The sequence below is a fragment of the Lupinus angustifolius genome, chromosome LG18 (assembly GCF_001865875.1).
Source record: "Lupinus angustifolius cultivar Tanjil chromosome LG18, LupAngTanjil_v1.0, whole genome shotgun sequence".
NCBI lineage: Eukaryota > Viridiplantae > Streptophyta > Magnoliopsida > Fabales > Fabaceae > Lupinus > Lupinus angustifolius.
Genome location: NC_032026.1, coordinates 15,672,868 through 15,695,473, shown reverse-complemented (window position 1 = coordinate 15,695,473; position 22,606 = coordinate 15,672,868). Strand labels below are relative to the sequence as shown.

The following is a 22,606-nucleotide window of genomic DNA, read 5'->3' as shown; positions in this document are numbered from 1 at the left end:
GAATTTTCTAAACAATTTTTTACCTTACTTCATTAAGTCTATAGAGAAATTTATGAAAATAATCAACTTTCCCATAATTTTAAAAAATTATTAAATAACATTACTTTTGAGTTTTGACTAAAGCTTAAACAAATAAAGTTGCAAACTACACTCTTACCTCTTTGTGCATTTTACATTTTAGCCCACTTGATAGTTAAAAACAGAACTCCTAAAACAGAGGTTAGATTATGGTTGAAATGACAATGTTGTAAATAGATGAGACCAAAGCCTCATGTCATTTCTTCACAATGTCAAATCCTTAACATAGCAACCATGTTGTCTTAACAAATTCCCTACTCCTACTCTTTTGGATCATGAATGATACCATTCCATTTTCATACTTGGAACATTTCTACTATTTCATCTTATCATTTTCACTTCAGCATCTTCCTCCACAAACATCACTCATATGTTTATGCATTCCCACTTTCATTATCTCCTTTAACATATTGTACCCATTTCAATTCCCTTCTCAACACAACACACACTACACTCTTCTTATGGCATTGTTTAAGTCAAGGAACAATAGGAGATCGTCTTCACCATCATATGTATCAACCTTGACAACATTACTTTTTATTGCACTATGTGTTTTTGGTGTATGGATTTACAGGTCCAACACCGGAGTTTCGCCACAAACACAAACTGATGAGGCCACCTCTACCCGCATGTCCGTTGATACTTCTTCAACCACCAACAATGATTTATCTTCCACCGAAGATACCCTTGAAACCACCACCAAAGTCACCGATGAATCGGCTGAAACCATCACCAACAGGGCCATTGAGGAGTTAGCTGAAACAAACTCTAAAATTGAAAGCCAAGAGGATACAAGCACCACAGAGGATTCAGCTGAAACAAACACCAAAAGTGAAAGCCAAAAGGATACAAGTACAACAACCACTACTGTATTTGGAGACAATCCTGGTCACCTACCTGATGATGCTATCAAATCTGATGATAAAAATAACAACAATGAAGCAAACAAACAAAAGGGTGCTAGTAGTGACTCTGAAATATCTGAGGCAAGTTCGGTAACTCAAGAAGAACAAGTCACCTCGATGAGTGAATCAGGTAGTGAGCAGAATTCTGAGACTGAGAAAGTTCAACAAGGCAGTGCTGAAGCATATGAAGGAAATAAAAAGGATGAAGAGGGAGACGCCAAGGCTCAAGATGCCACAGAATCTCAGAATGCAAATGAGGCTGAAACTCAAGAACTAAGCACGGGACAAAAACAAGATGTTCTAAGTTTTGACACTAATGGGTCTAAAAACGATGAAGAAGAAGCAAATAAAGAACAATTGAGAGAAGACAAAGGTGAGATCACAAAGAAAGATGAAAAGATAACATCGCAAGATGATCAACAAGATGAAAATTTTGAATCTAAAAAGGGAGAGACCTCTCAAGTTTCTGAGACAGAGTCAGAGAAAAATGAAAACCAAGGAAGCCAAGATGAAAGTGAACAAAGGCAAAAGCCAAAAGCAGAGAAAAAAGACAAAAAATCAAAGAAGGCATGGGCAACACAAGCTGATCAATCACATAATGAAAAAAAGAGACAGAAGGGTGAATTAGACAATAGTAACAGTGATGAGGACAAAGAGAAACAAGAAGATAACACATGGTATCTCTGCAATGTCACTGCAGGTGCTGATTATATACCATGTTTGGACAATGAAAAAGCTATAAAAAAATTACGCAGCACAAAACACTTCCAACACAGGGAAAGGCATTGTCCTGAGGACCCACCCACTTGTCTGGTGTCACTTCCTTCAGGTTACAAAACATCCATTGAATGGCCAGGCAGTAGAGATAAGGTGATTTTAAACAATAAAATGTAACACAATGACTAGGACCTTTGATATGTTCAATATTAATTAAACACTATTTTTATATTTCAAAACAGATATGGTACCATAATGTACCACAGACATTGCTGGCAGAAGTGAAGGGACACCAAAATTGGGTTAAAGTGACAGGTGAATACTTGACATTTCCTGGAGGTGGCACTCAATTCATTCATGGAGCTCTCCACTACATTGATTTTGTTCAACAGGTAATGACAAGTTTGTTTTTTCTACTAAACAAGTCCTTGATGGGACAACATTTGTTGTTGTCTCACAAAGTGCCACAAACATTTGGTATGAATTCTATTTAAATATCTAATAATTAATAATGAGAGATAATACTTCTTGATTGATCCAAATCCATGACATACATAGTTGTAGCATACTCAATGGTACAAAAGGTGTCATCCCTGAGTAGAATTAGTACTTAGCAGTTAGCACCCAACAGAGAAACATTCATTTTATGCATAGTCCAAAATAATTTTATATGGGCAATTATAATTACTACATACAGGCTGAAACTGGTATTGCATGGGGGAAACGTACAAGGGTGATCTTGGATGTTGGGTGTGGGGTTGGAAGTTTTGGAGGTTACCTATTTGAAAGAGATGTTATTGCAATGTCTTTTGCACCCAAAGATGAACATGTAGCACAAGTGCAGTTTGCGCTTGAAAGAGGGATTCCTGCCATTTCTGCTGTCATGGGTTCTCAACGGCTTCCATTCCCAAGTCGTGTCTTTGATCTTGTACATTGTGCGCGTTGTCGAGTACCTTGGAGTGACGAAGGTTGATCTCACAAACACTTTTCTTGTGCTTAGATTTCTCATTTTTTTAATAATGGGTTTTTTCTGTTTTGAGTTGAACATGGTTGCTAAGAAATATGAAACCTTTAATCTAGGTGGCATATTGCTTTTGGAGTTGAACCGTGTTCTGCGACCAGGTGGTTATTTTGTCTGGTCTGCTACTCCTGTGTACCAGAAGCTTGAAGAAGATGTTCAGATATGGAATGGTAGGATAACATATCTCCAATTACGTCCTATACTCATTAAAAAAATGCATCAAGTTATCTTTGTTATCAAGAAATGAATAACACCAATTTTATAGTCACTCACATCTTGTAATTTTCGTCTAGAAATGTCATTGCTAACTAAGTCCATGTGTTGGGAGCTTGTGACTATCAACAAGGATAAACTGAATCAAGTTGGTGCCGCCATTTATCGCAAACCAACTTCCAACGAATGCTACGAGCAAAGGGAGAAAAGTGAACCTCCAATGTGTAAGGATGATGATGATCCAAATGCTGCATGGTAAATCTCTACTACTGGCATATAGACAGAAGATTATATATACCATTTGATATGAGAAGTAAAATATATGATGATGATGATAATGAGACTTGTGATCCTATTGGACAAATGTATTACTATATTGCAGGTATGTACCTCTACAAGCTTGCATGCACAAGGTACCTGATAACAAGGCTGAGAGAGGAGCCAAATGGCCTGAAGAATGGCCTAGTAGACTGCAGAAAACTCCGTACTGGTTAAACAACTCGCAGATAGGGATTTACGGAAAACCAGCTGCTAAAGATTTTGCAGAAGACAATGAACGTTGGAAAAACGTTGTGGACGAGCTGAGCAACATTGGAATAACTTGGTCTAACGTGAGAAATGTCATGGACATGAAGGCTGTATATGGAGGGTATTCATTCAACTTGGACTATAAGTCTATAACTACCACACATTTTATTTAGTATGTGAATGATAATTGGTTCTAATACTTTGTCATGTGCATGTAGATTTGCAGCAGCACTGGGGGATCTTCCTGTTTGGGTATTCAATGTGGTGAACATTGATTCCCCGGACACACTTCCCATCATCTATGAAAGGGGTCTTTTTGGGATATACCATGACTGGTGTGAATCCTTCAGCACATACCCACGAACCTATGATCTACTGCATGCAGATAATCTTTTCTCAAAGCTTAAGGAGAGGTATGGATGGAAGTAATGATCCTTCAAAATTCATCCACCCAAAAATAAATATAAATAAACAAAAAGTGCACCACATTGATCCGGTTCTGTTGTTTTGATTCCTCAGGTGCAAGCTTGCTGTTATAATGGCAGAGGTTGATAGAATAGCCAGACCAGGGGGTAAATTGATTGTTCGTGATGAATCTAGCACCATTAGCGAAGTGGAAGCTTTGTTAAAATCTCTGCACTGGGAAATAATCTTCTCTAATGACCAAAAGGATCTTCTGAGTGCAAAGAAAGGCACTTGGAGGCCTGACTCTGTAGCTTCATCCTAATGATGGAGACACACTAGGAGTTTCTTTTTAAGGTTTACAGTGGCAGTGTCATGGGTTCAGCCTCTCACCCACCTTCTATGACACAACAATTATCAGGAAATCATCACACTATTTTATTGAGTTTCTTATCAAATGGGTATCTTAGTTTACAGTCTAATTGCCCATGATATAAATTACATACAACAGAGACATTGTCATACACCTACCCACAGATTTAGATTTGTAGATGTCGATATGTATAAACTCCTATGGTATTTTGTTCTAATGTTTCTATTTGGAACACATTAGATTTTTAAAACAGAACTATTCATCAAATGTCTGTAACTAGTAATATTTTGAACCCGGGAGCCTTTTTTCCGCTGAATACAAATTGTTACTCTGATCTCAGTTCCTTCACAAGCCTACAGTTATCCTCGTGGAAACAGTGTCAACCTTTTTTTATGTCATCATGCCATGCTAAGATATTAAAGTAAAAGAAAAAAATCCAAGAGAAATTTTACTGAATTCACATATCATGGTTCTAATGGCTCGGTACGAATCCGATGTGTCCCCCACGTGGGGAGGGATGGATGGGAATCCCTTGTAGTTCAATTTTAATTGTAAGAAATCTTAGAATAAAGATATGTTATCTCATCTACTGTGTATTATTATAATTGTTTTTGTTTTATTATCATTGACCCAAAATAACATATGAGAAATTGAGAAATCATATCTCCGTTAGGAATCTTGACCATGATAAATCTTTTGCTATGATACAGAATATTATTTAAAATAATAAAACTTGTCCTCTAAAAGATTCATTTATCACCAAATAAGTCTCAAAAGTTTAAAATAGGCACATTATTGATCATTTTATGGGCTAATTTGGTGGTAAACCAAGAAAGCATAAAACATATTTTGGCTGTTAGAGCTCAATTATTACATATAAAAATAGACTCATTGCCACATACAAATGCCTGTGTTCTTCAGTCTATAGCATACCATCAACTTGCACTGAGAAGTTTCTGCAATTCACCACTCTGAACTGCAGCACTGAGATCTGCATTGTGAAGAGAACAAAACAAGGTGAACAGAACAAAGGGAATGAGAAACAGAAGAAAAAAGAGTAAGTAACTAATAATAATTGATAGATAATCATTCAAAAATGCAGAAAAGCTAAGAAGAAAGAAGAATTAACCATCTGATCCACCAATATGCTTGCCATTCACAAATACTTGAGGAACTGTCCCTCTACCTATCAGATCCAGAAGATGACTCTGAATTTTATACCCATCATCTACACCAAAGATAACCAACACCAATCCGTTTAAAAGATTCAATATGTATACACTCTCAGCATGGTAACTGTTTTTTTATACTGTCAGTCAAGTCAATCATACACCATTTATTTATTAACCACGATTGACTCTCAAGTAAAAAGTAATACAAATCAATGGTGTATAGTATATTATGGACTGACAATGTAACCAACTTTACAATCTCAGTACACAGATTTTAAACTCTACTTTAAAACTACATTGGAATATATAAAGATTTATATACAATTATATTATATTGTGTCACTTTAAAGAAAGAGAAATTGACAAGGTATGAGTACCTCGAAGATCCAGCTCCACTACAAAAGGTTTCTCATTTAGTTCACGAAATATGCCCTTAGCATGCATACAATATCTATCAACATCATGAAAGAGAAATAGAATTGTGAAGATATAAATTAATTAAATAAAAACAAACATTGAAAATGAAACCTTAAGTTATGAAATAGGATTTAAAGCAAAACCCTAATGATGTAATGATTAGAAGGGAAATTGAAATAGAACAGAGAAAGGAGAGAAGAACGTACGGACAATATGATTTGGAGAAAATGGCGATACGATTGGAGTAGATGAGATTTTGAACGTAGGCTGAAACTGAATTAGAGGCTTCAATATGAGTGGGTCCCTTCTCAACAAAAATAAGCAAAACAGCAACAACAATAAACACACACAATCTCATCCTTGCTATCTATTTCTCTACAATATGCTTGTGTTATGTGATTTAGAGAGAACAAAACATTTTATACATGACAAAAAGAATTTGGATGAGAAAGTTTTATATATAGTCAATCTTTTAATTTTAATTATTTTTTACTTTTTAAAAATAAAAAATAAAAATAAATAATGTATTGATTATATATAAATTTTTACATTATTAACATATTAGTAGATATATATTATACTCTATCATTTATGTTGTTCCTCTAAATTATTTTCCTTTTCTATTTGGTCCTTCAAATAATTTTATCTACTTTGGTTACATGCGTAAGTTATTCTGACGACCTTAATTCCTGGTCAAAATTCATATATAGTGCTATTAAATTCAAAACAAAAATATATATAAAGTATGTCATTTTTCTTGAAAATGTAGCATTAAAGGGGATTTAAAGCTATAAAAAGAATAACTTATAAAAAAATAAAAATAACATAAAATATCAACTTTTAAATAGAAATAAATCAAAGGACATATTTGAAAAAAATATTAATGTATGATAGTCTTGCCAATATATTGAGTTTCTGGAGGAAATTATTTTTATTATTAAATTTCGAGATAGAGTTTCCTGTAATAAAATTCTGTAAAATAAGGAAAATTTCAGGGATGCATTATTTATTATATGCAGCAAAGTCATGTGTTAATATGTACCCATGTTTTTTTAATATACAAATAATTACATTAGGTGAGGCTTTAAATGAAACTTTGCTACTAGTTTTGGGAACTTCAAAAACTCACATCTTAGACAATTGCAGATATATTTGTATTGAATGCGATCAAATTATAGTCATAATATAGACATGTGATGGATTCAATGATAATCATGATTCAAAGGCTGAACATATAAATGGTTGCCCTTTGAAACTGCTGGGATAGAAACCAGTCCTTTGTCCTATACCTTCTTCTGTGCCATATATCTGGTACTCTAGTTTGTGTGATTTTCTCTTACTATAATTAGTGTGTTGGGGTATAACAAGTACTAAACCTGAGAGCATAATATGCTTGCAATATTGGGTATTAGGATAGTGCCTGCTTAGTACTCTCAATATGATAATTCAAAATGGTGATGTTGCTTACTTGCTGTGTTATTTTCATTGTCCAAACTAAATTTTGGACAGTTTTATGATTCTAGAAGACTAAAAACAAGTTTTTTTTATCGTGTGTTATGGCATCGTTCAAATTTGACTATAATGAGAGTTCTTTGACCATCTCCAACTCTTTGCTTGAATATGAGGCATGTTCTTGGGATGGATATCATCTGTATCCAAAGGTGTTTCATTTCTGTCACAAATCAATCATATATTAACACATAAATAAAATAAAAAATTTAAAAGTAAAAAATAATAAAATAAAACAATTGGCTTGTGACGTAGAGTGGACGGTGTGTGTGGGACAGGTGATTTCCTTCTGAAGTGCAAATATAATATTGACAAAAAGGATAAATGGGTCTCTCAACTTTTTTCCTCATACTTTTAGTCCCTGGAAAAATATATTCCCAAACAAGTGCATCAAATTTGTAAACTATAGACAAAATGGTCCGTCCAACCTCACCATTATCCACTTATTTGCAACAATAATGTTGGTGCAGAATATGATCGGTACTGATTCCAATCCGTAGTAGTACATTGATCGAAGTGAACCACTGAATCCTTAGAATATATTCCGGCGATACTATTCCATTACCATGTCACCACGCACACGCTTGTATTTCCAACCATACAATTGGTAAATGGTTACATGTAACACCAACTAACCTCGATCTCTGCTACAGTTTTATCAACACAATAGTTAAATCTTCATATAGTAAACTACATAAACCAAGACATAAATTCCACCAACTTAAAGGAAAAAATTACTGGAGGAAATTTCATTTATATCGTATAACAAAGAAAGATCTTTTCCATTAACGGAGAGACAAGTGATTGTTTTTCCTCATATTTATAATGATAAAAATGTGACTTCATAATAAATAAAATGATAAAAATGTTGTTACATATTGCTTTTGATGTGTTATTGATTACTCTTGTCCAACATAGTTTTTTCAAAACTGTAACATAATTCTCTATTTATGGAAATTATTTTGCATAATTAAATTAAAATATATATATATATAGAAAGAGAAATTAATTTTGTACAGTGTAGTTGGGAGGTAGGTTGGAACAGTAATACTAATAGCTATCTCTAATGTTAACATAATGCTACTAATAATGTGTTCATCATTAAGCAGAAAACAAATAAACAGTGCCATAAACACACAAGTATAGTTTGAATTTGAATTTCAAGTCCAAGTTCTTTGTTACTCTTATGTTTCTGTAAAAATGACTGAACTTGTAGACATTGATTACAAAGATTTCTTTATACACAGTCTAATACGTGATAAGAACCAGTTACATGGTAGAAAAACCATGTAACTATGAGTTCGTTTGTTCGTGTAAAAAAATGTCCATCGATTCTTCCTTAAGAAACCTCATTTGCTTTGCGATGAACGCTTCTATTGTGCGCTGAAACTCCTCATTGCTCAGCTTATCCTCCGGATACCGTACCTTTTCCGTCACCGATCGCCGGAGTTTCCGTCTCGCCGGTTTCTTCCCTTCCTCGTCATTTTCCGTCGATGTCTCTGACTGACTCCGGCGATAAAATTTTCGCAAATCAGAATTAGACTCAGTTACAACGCAACAATCCGTAACCGTAACCGTACTCGTTTCGCTTTCATGTGTATTCGTAACCGTCTTTCTCTGGTGTAACTCCTCTGCCACGCGCGACAGAGAAGAATGAGAGGTGTTGTTGGTGTCGCCGTCGTCGTCTGCGGTGGTGAGTTGGCCGGATTGAGCAACGAGGGCGGCGATGATGGCGTTGGAGATGGCGAAGATGAAGAGAGGGTTGCCGATGAAGGAGGAGAGTTTGTGCAGGTAGTGAGCGGAGAGTGGAAGATGAGTGAGGAACCAAGAGAAGAGAAGAAGAGCGATGAAGAGTTCGAGAATGCGAAGTGTGTTGGTAATGCTGGTGAAGACATTGAATCTTGACATGGAGAATGGAGGAAAAGAGAGAAACAGAGTTTGGGTTCTCTGTTTCTCTAACAAAACATAACTCAACATTTTATTCTACCACATCTTGCTCTTCTTATATAACCTTCATTTTTTCACTACTTTTTCATTTTTTCTTCTTTTTATGTGGATTATAAGACTTTTTGCACAACATATTCGTTTGAACTTCTAGTTTAGCATATAATAGAGATTATTATCATCATTTGTGTCTTAGATCAGTTAGAATTTATACTCGGTCAAAAAAATTATAAAATTATAATTTAATATTTTTAAGTTATTTGGTGGAATTTGATTGACTATGGATATAAGAACATGATTTTTGTGGAACATTTAACCTTTGTTTCAAAAATTAACCTTAGATGCCTTGTTAAAACATTTGGGAACAAGATTCCTATGCCTTCTCTTATTTGGTGACTTTACAAATGGGGGGAAATAAATTATTTGGATTAATGATTTTGAACATTATTCTAAAGCGATGGAATAATAGTTTAGGAGTTGAGAGAAAAATTTCATTGTATTAATGAATTCCGAAATGAATATGACATTGAAGGGAAATTTGATAAGTTGGTGTGGTTGAGTCTCATATGTTTGGAAATATGACATTGAAGTGAAAGCTAGTATTGTAGCTTCCTCCAAACGTAGCTGCCTTCAAATGTACGTTTGGGGTCTTTCCAAAATTGAAAATCTACTCTCATGCATTGAATTGAATTATTCCAACCATCCTTAGAATAAATAAAAAATCAAAACTACTCCAAACCTCTGCTACCAAAATTTAATTATCAGACCTGCTTCTAGCTACTCTCCACTACTTTCTTATATTGTGTGTTATTCCTGTACATCAATCTTGTATATTAGATTCGACCCATTCAGGGTAAAACATTGTTATATATAAATTTTATATAATTATTTGGGATACCCTTTAATTATTTGCAAGGTTTTTTTATAAATAAAACTTGTGGGATTGATAGGTAACGAGAATATTGTGTAGAGTGGTGAGATAGGATGTGGCAATTCACGTGAGACTGAAAAGTATACCAGCACTCGTGCATTATGATCTTTTACCTTTTCTTGAGAATATTGCTTCTTTAATCAAAGGACTATGTAGTGTACCAATTCAACTTTTCAACTCAACACCATTGTTCCTGTCACGTGGTAATAACAGTGTATAATAGGCCAACAATGTAACATTGCTTTAATTTGACCGTTCTATGCCAACTCCACTTCATAATCAACATCAAAAACCATATAACCCCCCAGTTTTGTATCGCATGGAATGTGAGACAACTTAAACATATAGTCATTTATTACACCCATGTTTCAAATAGTTGTTGTGGTCATAGTTTTGGTTTCCAGAACATAAATGTAGCCAATGCAGTATCAATTGCGGATTTCATGTAGTTTCAGCAACAAAACTTTAACATATTGGTGTTTGTAGCCGTAGACCATATTTAAAACCTTTGGTATACAGTATTTAACAAATCAACTTATTTCAAAATGACTATTGTCTCAGAGCTGTTTACATTTTGTTGTTATGGATGAGTTTTTTGCTCAATAAAACTAAGGAGTTAACTTTTTTATTGTCTTTCTAAAAATATTAAGACAATAAATTATCCTTTGATGCATGAATAGAATTAAAAGTAAATATGAATTTCTAACTCATGTTTTTTTAAATTACAAGTTTCTTCCTTCAAAAATTGAAAAACCCAAAATCATCCTCAAAAATTAAAAATACGGATCAAATGAATCTTTTTTAACATATTTTGCAACACCTACTAGAAACATTTTGACCATAAAAATAATTAATTTGACCCACATTTAATAGGACCATTTTAAGTTTTAATATTTGAAGGAACAAAACGAATATTTACCTAGAATTAATCAAATATTAAACTAATGGTTTTGTCAAGTGTAAAACGTCCGTACACAAGGTAGTGGAGTAGTAGACCTAGTCATCCTTGACCTAGGTATGTACGTTTGCATAAGGTATAGGTGTGTGGGTGTTTGTCCTTACTACAAGCAGTGCCAGTCTCAGACCTACCCCCCAGTATATCATGCACCATGTGTTACGAAAACACCCACTCACACGTCTCTCTCTGCACCCTATACACATCAACCACCTCTTTTTTTAAAGGGCATAGTGTGAAAAATATCACCAGCTGTTTTTGCTCTCTACACAAGGTAGAAGCTAAAACAATGAAAACATAATTGTGCACAAGTAATTAAGGAGAAGATGACTAATCGATTGTGTTGATCATCAATTAGTACCCCAAGATGCAAGCATACCTCAATAAGCCATAATTGAAGGACATCAACTTCTTTACAAGGAAAAGCACTTAGTCTAAGAACAAAACATACTGATGCTGTTTATCTAAATATTCATTTATATCACTCCACACCCTTAAATCATGATGATGTGTATCCCATAGGTGCCATTTTCTAGAGTTAAAAATACTTCATTTCTACTTTTCTATAGACACCACATAATAAACAGGAAAATATCTACTGTTCAACAGTGTGGCTTACTCAACGTGCCATTCTTTATTATAGGTAGAAAACAAATAGAGTTAATACATATTTAAACTAGTAATTTCAACTTTTATTTTTTTTATCAATGAAAAAATGGCACAATTATGGGACAAAAAACGTTATCCCATAACGATAATACACACTGCAAGCTCCAGGAATGAGAGCTCACTTCAGAGTATTGTGAGTGCCTAAGGTCCTACTCTCTGATGTTGCCCTCTTATTAAGCTATGTTTTTAATTCTTTGACGCACATCCTCCAAATATAATGGCAATCAGTACTCGTCCACCAATAGAACATAGATAATATGCCACAAGAAAGCCACCCAACCCTGTTAACACTTGGGAGAAAGAAAACACCTAGATAATGAAGACAGTATGAGCCCCCAAATTTATTAGAAAGAAGAGACATTCTCCAGAAGATCACAGATAACATACTAACTCAGGAAAAGAGTGGCGGGGGGACTAGGCCTTTGAAACTTTGTCTAGCAAAACATTATCAGGAAGGCTAAGCTCTGAGGGTGTTTCCCGAACAACGCCCAGTGCTGAATCATATTCCCCATCACGAGGAGCAAACTTCTTGCGAAGAACTTTCTCAAATTCAGCCCCGTCAAGTTTTTTTGCATTTTCAGCAGCATGAGCCTGAGCCAGGTTGGAATAATTTAGGGCAGATTGTGAGAAGAAGGCCATTTCATTTTCTGTGAGCTTCCTCAAGAATCTTGCTGGATTACCTCCCCAAACCTGCAATTAAGTGCAGTAATTCGATTTAAAACAAAGATACACAATATAAACCCAGGCATAATGAAACTAAGCTAAGATCATCTAGAATATTTTATTTTAGGCATGATTGAATGCAGTACGTCAACTTCCAATGATAAATCAGGATGTAGGAAATCATTAGATCTTAAACATAATTTAATTTCAAGAGACAGACAGAACAGAGCACATTCTAATTCTCAGCGGGGAAAAAACAAAAGGCTCGTAGAAACCTCTCCATAGGGGATCCTCGTATTCTGCCTAACAAGAGCTCCAGCAGCAACCATGGCATGTTTCTCAACATATACACCATCAAGCAAGGTCGCACCCATACCAATAAATGCCTCATCCTCCACAGTACACCCTTGCAATACAGCACTATGACCTAAAGTTCAAAAACCTAAGATAAGGATCACATAAAACCATGCTCAAGTCAGTCACAACGTGGCCGACCACAAATCACTTTCACTTACCTACAGTGACATTATCTCCAATGATGGTTGGCAAGACCTTTCCACTCAAATTAGACTTGGCAACATGAACAAGAGAGTTGTCTTGTATATTAGTTCCAGATCCAATGCTAATGCTCTTAACATCACCTACACAAAGAATAATATTTAGTTAAAAGAAGAAAAAGGAAAGTGAAATACAGATACAGGATGGAGGAGGGGGTGGGAAATATTAGTATTCAACCCCATGACCTATAGAGTATGTACATGCATATAAGTGAGTATGTGTGCATTTGTGGCAATCAGATAGATATAACGATTGTCCTTAACATTCCACTGGAAATCAAAGACTTGAAGCAATGAAAATTGAAGGAAATAAGTAACGAAAATGTGGTCCTTCCAATGTTACCTGAAGAAGGCAGGAGATGGAAATGTATGGTAAGCAATAAATTTCTAACCCCATCATTTAAGACAAGTAAGTCATGACATATATCAGAGTTAATACCTTTTGAAATTGAAAACAAATTTTCGGAAGTCTAATTCATGGGTTAACATTCCTATTAGACATAAATTGATAAAGTGGTGGTGCGGGTGAGTCTGTTAACTTTCTGAACAAGGTAGTATTTGATAAATGTTTGAGAACATGACGGAACACTACCTACATATGTTAACTCATTTCCGGCTCATGTTCACATTTCTGTATTACTAAACAAGTGAAAGTAAATTTAGATTTCAAAACATTTGCCTTCCTAGTCAATCTTAGATAAACTAAGCACACAATGCAGCAGATAATCGAAATGAAGACAATAAAAGAAATAGAAAATGAAATTGTAGGAGTGAATACCTCGGAGAACACAACCATACCAAATTGAAGAAGATTGGGCAATGTGAACATCACCGATGATAGAGGCGCTAGGTGCCACAAACGCATCTTTATGAACATAAGGACCTTTGTCGAATACATTCATAAGAGGTCGATGCCTAGAAACTGAAATCAAATGTATATATAAATAAATACGAAACCCTAATTGAATAGAAATAGTAGAAGAGAATGAGAAGAGTAACGAACGTTGTTCCTGGAAGAGGTAGTTTCCTTGAAGACGAGAACCGAAGCGATCGATGGCTTGACCGGTTTCACGGATCCAGAATCCGACGGTGTAGAAAGCTCGACCCAACGTTACCATCTCTTTCAATCTGCTTGATGCGATTCTTCTTCTTCTTCTTCTTTTCTCTCTACCAACACTGCAATGCAATCTAAATCACTCACTCATCTTCAGATACACATACGTTGTTTCACACTTTATGCCACCTATTTTTATTTGAGTTATCCACTGACAGTGTAAAGATTTTTACCGACTCTTGTAAATTATAGCTTTTAAAATGCTTCCATTGCAACAACCAGCTTTTGAAGAGTTCTTGAATTACAATTTGATTTTATGGCATGACACATATAGCACAATTAAGAAAATTGCATGATTGCAAATACTAAAATAACGTTATCTTAGAGAACTAAAGTAACGTTTAAATAGAAATGTTAGAGCAAATATATACTTTATTTTATATAGGGTTGTTACAAACTTACAATGTATTTGTAGTAACACATTTTAACTTACCAAAATAGTCAAACTTACATTGTAAATGGGTGAGTGCGAATTTATTGACTTGCAAGAATTTTGTAAAATAGTCATGAAGTTTGTTATATCCTTATAATATATTCACTTATACAACTCCCTCCATCAAGTGAAGATGGTTAGGAGGATAAATTAAAGAGGATTTAGAATTATTATCTGTATGTATAAATACATAAAACACGAGTTTATAAAAATAAATAAATTACATATTGCATGATTTTTTTGCATGCATAGGAGTTAGAACATAAAATGTGATTCAAAAGTGTGACATTACATGTACTAAAAAAAATTAAAACGGAACAGAACAACATGCAAACCCAAACGCTGCCTAAGCATACATTCATGACGGTTCAGTTCTACAGTTACGTATTTGAAGAAAGAATCAGAATCCTCCGTTTTTTTTTCAATTCTCCTAAGTCCTATCCAACGGAATATTTTTCTCTGAACTCAAAATTTTCAAATTTTAATTGCAAAACATATATATCTACAGTGTTAACCAAAACTGTATTCAAAAGTTCAGTCTTTTCACTGCATTGTCATTCAAGGGATCATTAGAACCCAAGAAAAAAGCATCAGCGTTGGTTTCATCAAGGTTCAACACGCTCTTCTCTTCTTTTTCTTCTTCACCTATTCATTCCTTTCTATTTTCTCAATTTTTCTCCACTCTCAAAACTTGTTTCTAGTTCTTTCAGGTTTTGTTTTTCTTGAACCATGCCGTGTGAAACGTTTCTTGATTGAAGAATAATATTTAAATTTGCATTCTTTTTTTGGGTTTTCCAGTTTTTCTAAGTTACTTGAACATCGTTGCTGGTTCTTTTATCTTCCTTGTTATTTTCTATGTCACTGACTATGTTTTTCTCTTTCATTTAGATCACTTTGAGTGGTACCATTGCTGCATAACAAAAACCTGCGTCCATTGAGAAATTCACTCATTTCTTGAATCTTTACAAAAGGGTGCGCTTCATTTTCTTCTCATGAAACCCACAACCATTAAAGTTTCTTGCTTTATTTCCTAGCCTTTCTTATTTCTTTCCAATTTCTTCTTTTCGATGTTAATCATATTAACTCTGGGTTTTGTGTTGCTTTTTTAGGTGGTGTAGTTTTGCTAAATTTTACAAAGATGAATGACCTAATGACAAGTTCGTTCCTAAGTTATGTTGAACTGAAGAAACAAGTACAGAAGGACATTGAAAAAGACTATCTTGACATTGAAGCAGGGCAACTCAACCCAGCACAAGACCCTAACCTCTCTAAATTCTTCATAGAAGTTGATGGAGTCAAGGTTGACATGGAAGAGATCACCAATCTCTTATTTGATCTCAAGCAATTGAATGAAGAGACAAAGTCTACCCATAGTTCCAAAATCCTACGAGGCCTAAGGGATCGCATGGATTCGGATATGGTTGCCGTGTTGCGCAAGGCGAAGATCATCAAGGCTAAGCTTGAGGCTCTTGACAAATCCAACATTGCCAATCAAAGCACATCAGAGTCCTACAAAGAGGGTACCCCTATTTATAGGACTAGGATGTCTGTCACAAATGGTTTGAGGGTCAAACTTAGGGACATGATGAATGATTTCCATTCCTTGAGGGACAAGATTCTTTCTGAGCATAAGGAAGATTTGAAGAGAAGGTACTATACAGCAACCGGCGAGGTTCCGAGTGAGGAGGCCATGGATAAGATGATCTCAGGGAGCCTCAAAGTTGAGTTTTTGGCTGGGAAAACTGAGGCTGATATGGGTAGTCAAATTAGGCATGAGGCTGTGATGGATATCCAAAGGAGTTTGAATAAGCTTCACCAAGTGTTTCTTGATATGGCTATTCTTGTTGAGACCCAAGGAGAGAAGGTGGATAACATTGAGGATAATGTGGCCAATGCAGGTAACTTCATCCATGGTGGAACCAATAGTCTTCACTATGCGAATCAGATGAAGAAGAGGAGCAAAAAATGGGTCTTTTGGGTTTGTGCTGTGGTGCTGATTATACTTTTAGTTTGCATCATTGCAATGTTGTCTTCTTGAGTAGGGACTTGTTTAGAATCTTCAGATTGTAAAGCTGTTATACCTTCCTCTTTATGGTTCTAGGATTGTTGGGAACAGTTCTAGGATTGTTGGGAACAGTTCTAGGATTGTTAGCAATTGACCCAAGTTAGTGATTGTTCATTAGAACTAAATTTGCTGAATAGAATTTGATTGGCAACATGCCAGTATTTTCTTCTCTGTTATTAGCTTAGTCTTTTTACGCTTCCACTGAGTTTGTGCTGAATTTGATTGGCAATTACTACAGTTACTTGTAACAATTTCTTTCCTTTTTCAAATCTCCATGAAAGTATGTCTGTCTTGTAATAACTGGTCAAATGCTGAATGATCCCACATACATGGAAAAGCCAAGAAAGGAAGTTATATTTTCTAACATTTTCTATCTAAAATGGTATATACATATATACACACACTATTATTTTGAAGTCTAAAACAACATATTCTATTGGGTCAACAAATATCTTATCCGAAACTAGTGCAATCAATTTAAAGGCACAAATTTAGATCATCTTCCCTTTTGTCCAAATTATTTCACCTTATATCTAAAGGATAGTTCAATCTACTATGGAACATTGTGGATGCAATGGTTGAAAGAAGCAAAAGAATTTTCTGAGTCAATACCCTTACAGCCAAGTGCTGCAATATGGGGATCATTGCTCAATGCCTGCTACCTGCACAAACATCTTGATCATAATAGCCAGTATATTCGTTTGGAAGAGGCTCGTCCTCTAAAGGGTAACCAAGTGTAAGAGACTCTCACCTAATACGGTAGATGATAGATATACACAATTTTACCCTCACAAGTAAATATGTTGTTTCCCTAGTTTGGAAAACACTAAAGATGATAGAAAATAAAATTACTACTACATTTTTTAAGTTACAATGATGTCATGCATGTAAAACTAAATAGGTCTATCAACAAATTAACAATTAGCCCATTGATTTTTTACACATATTATATCCCACACCTATTATTAAATGATTGAGACCCTTGACTTGATTAGTGTTAACATTGGGTCCTTCTAGTTAATAACAATAATAGATATGCAACTTTGATTTTTATTTCCAATATATATTATTATTCATACATTAGAAAACATTACAGATAGCCTGTGGATAAAGCAGAATCATAAGTGTAGTAAATTGCCTCGGAAAACCTAGACAACTAAGAAGTATTATTCTGGCTTTGTGAGTGTAATGTCCAAACATATCAGCGACATGCTTGGCAAGAGTGAATGGAAAGACAATTAAAAAGGGCAATTATTAAAAGAGAAAATGATGTATTCGTGTAAGAGATTTTTATATTGTTTCATTCGTCGTTCATATTTGATTATTATTGACTTTTAAATGCAAGTAATATAATTTAATGATTAATAATGTATTGATTGTCTATAAATCTTTATAATTACAATGTATAAATATAAATCATAATTTTTATAAGGGTGATGAATGATATAAATTAAGTGAAGAAAAGACCATGCCAGCTTTCCAAATACAGTTTGAAATATGTGTACTGAATTTGATCATGCCCCACCACTAGTAAGAATCTTCCATCTTGATATTGAACATCGTAATGCTAAACTTGATAATGATTGAGTATATAAAAAATGAAAACTAAAAGCCATTAATTTTTAAAATTATAAAAATATTTATATAAGTCTTGATGGCAAGTGTGAAGTGTAGAAGTGAGAAGTGAGATGGCCCATGCACAAGCCATGTTATTCAGGAATGGATAATGCAACACGTGCAAGTGGGTATTGTGTTTATCTCAGTCTCTTCTACCTTTTTCTACATGAAGCTTTCTCCTCTATTGTTACATGAAATGCCGCTAACATAAGACGAAACTACAAAAGATATATTGATGTTCTTTCTTATACATTAAATGATCATTGTAATACATTTGTGACTCAAAAAACATCATGCTACATTCAAGTTATAATAACTTTTAAAATCACACAAGATATTATATATGATCGATTGACAGCTTAACTTTTTTTAGATTAAAAATACTAAATTTAGGGCATATGGTCAATATAAACTATTCTTTACTATATATGACTTATTTTATGTCCTTCTCATCACATTCTTATTCTAATTAATCTATTTAAACTCATGATTGAGCATGTTTAATTAAAGAATGGCATCTTCTCTTTTAGGATAAGATTGAAAGCCCTAACCTTCTCTATGTTATCCTCAATTTTTTAAATACTCCTATTTAATATTGGAGAGATAAGTATTATGAAAATAAAGCAAAAACAAAATACAATGACAAATATATTATTCTATTTATATTTATAACAACATTTTTATACTTAAAAAACTAATAATAAAAACATGACTTTCCTAATTAGTACAAGAGAGTATTCATGCCCCCATGTCTATAATATTTGTAAACCTATGAATGTGCCTATACCAACTTTATAATTCTTTTATTAAAAAAAATGTGGATCCTTATACTAACATAAACAAAAAAAAGAAAGTGGTTCGGTTAATCCTACAAGCATAAAATTAGTAATGATTTTAATAATTTCAGTTAAATCTAGTAACACAAAGTGACAAAACACAAACAAATTACTAAATTAAGATTTTAATATAACTTGAAACAACTTCACTCTTAAAAATGCTTCCCTGGATCCAGTGCATCCCACACACACTCTTTTCTCTCCGATAACATCTCCTTTTTTAACGGTGTTACTGACGGCGGAGCTTCCTTCTCTCCTCGCCGGAGCATGCGACGGATCTTCAATCTCTTAACTTCATTAAAAATCTCAGAACATGCTCATCTTTCTGGATCTAGACTCTGTTTCTACGTTTTAGTGATTTCCGTTGTTTATGGATCCGGGTTCTAGAAGCTTCCATTTTATTCTATTTTGAGATTTTGCTGCTTAGGGTGTAAATTTTTCAACTGATTTGGTTCGATCGCTTTCTTCGCTTCAATTTAGTAGGTGTTGGTTCTTTTCTTTTTCTAGTTTTTTAATGTAAAAAAGAAAGAAATTTATGTTTCATTGTTCTGCATTTGTGTTCTTCTTAGATCGCCCAGGCTATGGTATCACCAAATAGCTTTAACTCACAATTCACATCATATAAAGTTTTCAGTTTTTTGTTGCTCATCAAAAAAAGTTTTCAGCTTTTACATAGGTTATTGCTCTGCAGCTTCTACTGTTATGTTGTTGAGGGTGATAAAATGTGATAGCTTTTTGTCATGTCAGTGATTTTGAGCACGTGTGAGAGATTGGAAAGGAAAGTTTGCAAAATTGTCAAGGATTTAGGGGAAGTTTTGATTTCACAAAAAAATAGTTTTTTTTAATATTAACCTCGTAATTCATGGATTATGACTGCGACGCGATGGTTTATGATGGGATTGGCATAGTTTGCAGAATCGGGGGTGTGGTATATACTTGTTTAGGGTACTCCACTTAATGCCAATTGATTTTAAGATGCATTGAATCTAGAGTTACATCTGCATGCTATTGAGTTGCATAAGAAGTACTCGCATTCTTATAAGCATATTTTGTCATCCATAGTAGAGAATTACCTCATTTTGTTTTAATGGTTGCAGTTTTTGTGGTGAAGGGAAGATTGATATGCTGCACAAAAATGTCATTGAAAAGCATACTACGAGAACTCAAGGAGATGAGAGGTGGTATTGGTAGCATATCAAGGCGAGGTGCACAAAGCAAGCATTGGCACAGTCGTACGAAGTCATACATAGTTCCCGATGTCACAGTAACTCCACTTGAACCTATTCCACAAGGACCATGGGCAAACCTACCTCCTGAATTACTTCTGGACATAATCCGGAGGGTTGAAGAGAGTGAGACGTCCTGGCCTGCACGCGCTGTCATTGTTTCTTGTGCTTCAGTGTGTAAATCATGGAGGGTCGTTACAAAAGAGACTGTCAAGACTCCTGAGCAATGTGGAAGGCTCACATTTCCCATTTCATTGAAGCAGGTAATAAATTTCAGGCCCTTTCTACCTCAAACTTTTTTTTTCTTTTCCAGTTAGGCTTTTCTGTTTCTTATGTTTAATTTCCTCTGTGTGTATGAATAGCCGGGTCCTCGTGATTCTCCAATCCAGTGCTTTATCAGGAGGAACAGGGAAACTTCTACATTTCTATTGTACTTCGGTCTGGTGCCATGTAAGTTTCTTTCATTGCTGACAATTGGTGTCAATTTATAGTTAGGACTTTGAATGTTGAACTGCAAGTTTCTTGCTTTAAATGTGTGGCTTTCTTTATTTATCAATATCATTCGTATACGATGGTCATCATCTTCCTCTTCATAACTCTATTCTCCAATGACAAATGGATTACTTGGTATCCCTATCATGTTTTATACTCATATATCGGGAAGCAAAGCGAACTTTGCCCTACAGTTCGCATAAAATCTTTGTTTATATAAGCTGTTTGGATGAGACAAAAATAAGCAAAATCTAAGGATATATCCAAAGCTAGCTTTTGGGCTTGTTTTTCTCCTTTCAAAGATCTTCAAACCATGTTATTCTCTTATTCAATTTTGATTGAGTGAGCTCATGAAATGACACTTAAGAAGCTTGTTTTGTTTTGATTTTACATATACAGCGGAGAATGAAACTGATAAATTGTTATTAGCTGCGAAAAAGATAAGAAAGGCAACAGGCACAGACTTTGTCATATCTTTGGTTTCAGACGAGTTTTCTCCGTCCAGCAGTGCATATGTTGGAAAACTGAGGCAAGTTTTGGATGATAGATATTCTACTTGACTTATTTTAAAATTTTCACCTTGCTCCTTCTCATACCTGCAACTTGATGGCAATCTTTGGCAGGTCTAATTTTTTGGGGACCAAGTTCACTATATATGACAGCCAACCTCCATGTGAAGCTGAAATTCAATCAAATAGCCGTTCAAATAGGAGATTTCACTCTAAGCATGTGTCTCCAAGATTTCCAGTATGTAACCATGTTGTTAGCACCATCGCTTATGAACTCAATGTTCTCCGTACAAGAGGGCCAAGAAGAATGCACTGCACCATGAACTCCATATCTATCTCAGCTATTCAGGAAGGGGGCAGCGCCCCAACTCCCACTTCTTTACCTCAAAGTATTGATAGACATTTTTCTCCCTCACCAGCATTGAAAGGAAAAGGTCCAGTTACAGAGTTAAACTCTGAAAGCCTCTCAGAGCTACCGATGCAAAACCAAGGCTCGGTTGAGCCTCTTGTACTTAAAAACAAGGTTCCCAGATGGCATGAGCAGCTGCAATGCTGGTGCCTAAACTTCAAGGGTCGCGTTACAGTGGCTTCTGTTAAAAACTTCCAACTTGTGGCTGCTGTAGATCCATCACATAATGTTTCTGCTTCAGAACAAGAAAAGGTGATCTTGCAGTTTGGAAAGATCGGAAAAGACATATTTACCATGGATTACCTTTATCCACTCTCTGCCTTCCAAGCCTTTGCAATATGCTTAAGCAGCTTCGATACAAAACCCGCATGTGAATGAGACCAATGTATCGGGATCATCATCTTCTGCTGGTTTGTTTCATATATATAATAATGTGTAATATGCTAGAAACAGTCATGGTTACATGCAACCTGCAATCTTAGCTATGCAGTCATTAGTATTATCTCCCTTTTGTTAGTTGATTCTGGTATTTAACATGTATGTTGTTTCATAGCCCTGCAACTAAAATTAAATTAAATTTAGTGAATTTTCAATTTCATATAATATATAGTCACATAGTATTCTGATCTATGAATCTCTTGGTTGTTGTCAAGTAGATATCATTTTGTGATGATTATTGTTTTCTTTTCATGGTCGTTAATTGTCATTCAAACATGCAGGGGACTTTATTATATACATGCATCTAGCAAGAGCTAAATACCTAAGCATGGTAACATTTTCATTACCCTTTCAAAAGTCATTACTCATGACAAGGAGAAACACTAAAAATCAAGTACAAACACATCACTAAA

The 22,606-nt window shown here is 34.7% G+C and overlaps 6 protein-coding genes across 12 annotated transcripts; 3 read left to right on the top strand and 3 right to left on the bottom strand.

Moving 5' to 3' along the window:
- On the top strand, positions 252–4,454 carry LOC109333262 (probable methyltransferase PMT27). Of its 2 annotated transcripts, XM_019568655.1 has the most exons (9): positions 252–1,374; positions 1,408–1,853; positions 1,943–2,092; positions 2,398–2,668; positions 2,781–2,891; positions 3,015–3,189; positions 3,317–3,583; positions 3,681–3,875; positions 3,982–4,454. In XM_019568655.1, exons 1-9 carry the CDS (start codon positions 354–356, stop codon positions 4,187–4,189), a joined length of 2,844 nt encoding a protein of 947 aa, XP_019424200.1. In that variant the 5' UTR covers positions 252–353; the 3' UTR covers positions 4,190–4,454. The 2 variants fall into 2 exon arrangements, with proteins under 2 accessions (XP_019424200.1, XP_019424198.1); XM_019568653.1 differs by having other exon boundaries at positions 256–1,853.
- LOC109333264 (glutaredoxin-C3) lies at positions 5,157–6,243 on the bottom strand. 2 transcript variants are annotated; one of them, XM_019568657.1, is made up of 4 exons: positions 6,033–6,243; positions 5,787–5,860; positions 5,367–5,465; positions 5,157–5,228 (listed from the first exon to the last, which is right to left on the bottom strand). In XM_019568657.1, exons 1-4 carry the CDS (start codon positions 6,182–6,184, stop codon positions 5,173–5,175), a joined length of 381 nt encoding a protein of 126 aa, XP_019424202.1. In that variant the 5' UTR covers positions 6,185–6,243; the 3' UTR covers positions 5,157–5,172. The 2 variants fall into 2 exon arrangements, with proteins under 2 accessions (XP_019424202.1, XP_019424203.1); XM_019568658.1 differs by having other exon boundaries at positions 5,367–5,423.
- On the bottom strand, positions 8,528–9,314 carry LOC109332633. Its single transcript, XM_019567643.1, has one exon. It carries the CDS (start codon positions 9,310–9,312, stop codon positions 8,629–8,631), a length of 684 nt encoding a protein of 227 aa, XP_019423188.1. The 5' UTR covers positions 9,313–9,314; the 3' UTR covers positions 8,528–8,628.
- LOC109333023 (gamma carbonic anhydrase 1, mitochondrial-like) lies at positions 11,781–21,256 on the bottom strand. 3 transcript variants are annotated; one of them, XM_019568246.1, is made up of 7 exons: positions 21,250–21,256; positions 20,943–20,948; positions 14,058–14,172; positions 13,833–13,976; positions 13,013–13,138; positions 12,773–12,924; positions 11,781–12,524 (listed from the first exon to the last, which is right to left on the bottom strand). In XM_019568246.1, exons 3-7 carry the CDS (start codon positions 14,170–14,172, stop codon positions 12,249–12,251), a joined length of 813 nt encoding a protein of 270 aa, XP_019423791.1. In that variant the 5' UTR covers positions 20,943–20,948; positions 21,250–21,256; the 3' UTR covers positions 11,781–12,248. The 3 variants fall into 3 exon arrangements, with proteins under 3 accessions (XP_019423791.1, XP_019423790.1, XP_019423789.1); XM_019568245.1 differs by lacking the exons at positions 20,943–20,948; positions 21,250–21,256 and adding an exon at positions 17,815–17,822 and having other exon boundaries at positions 11,781–12,143; positions 12,222–12,524; positions 14,058–14,209; XM_019568244.1 differs by lacking the exons at positions 20,943–20,948; positions 21,250–21,256 and adding an exon at positions 17,815–17,822 and having other exon boundaries at positions 14,058–14,209.
- On the top strand, positions 15,037–16,717 carry LOC109333022 (syntaxin-112-like). Of its 2 annotated transcripts, XM_019568242.1 has the most exons (3): positions 15,037–15,211; positions 15,490–15,573; positions 15,711–16,717. In XM_019568242.1, the coding sequence occupies exon 3, from the start codon at positions 15,740–15,742 to the stop codon at positions 16,637–16,639; it is 900 nt and encodes a 299-aa protein (XP_019423787.1). In that variant the 5' UTR covers positions 15,037–15,211; positions 15,490–15,573; positions 15,711–15,739; the 3' UTR covers positions 16,640–16,717. The 2 variants fall into 2 exon arrangements, with proteins under 2 accessions (XP_019423787.1, XP_019423788.1); XM_019568243.1 differs by lacking the exon at positions 15,490–15,573.
- On the top strand, positions 19,236–22,382 carry LOC109333020 (tubby-like F-box protein 2). 2 transcript variants are annotated; one of them, XM_019568241.1, is made up of 5 exons: positions 19,236–19,598; positions 20,217–20,608; positions 20,708–20,795; positions 21,237–21,366; positions 21,461–22,382. In XM_019568241.1, exons 2-5 carry the CDS (start codon positions 20,255–20,257, stop codon positions 22,131–22,133), a joined length of 1,245 nt encoding a protein of 414 aa, XP_019423786.1. In that variant the 5' UTR covers positions 19,236–19,598; positions 20,217–20,254; the 3' UTR covers positions 22,134–22,382. The 2 variants fall into 2 exon arrangements, with proteins under 2 accessions (XP_019423786.1, XP_019423785.1); XM_019568240.1 differs by having other exon boundaries at positions 19,236–19,602.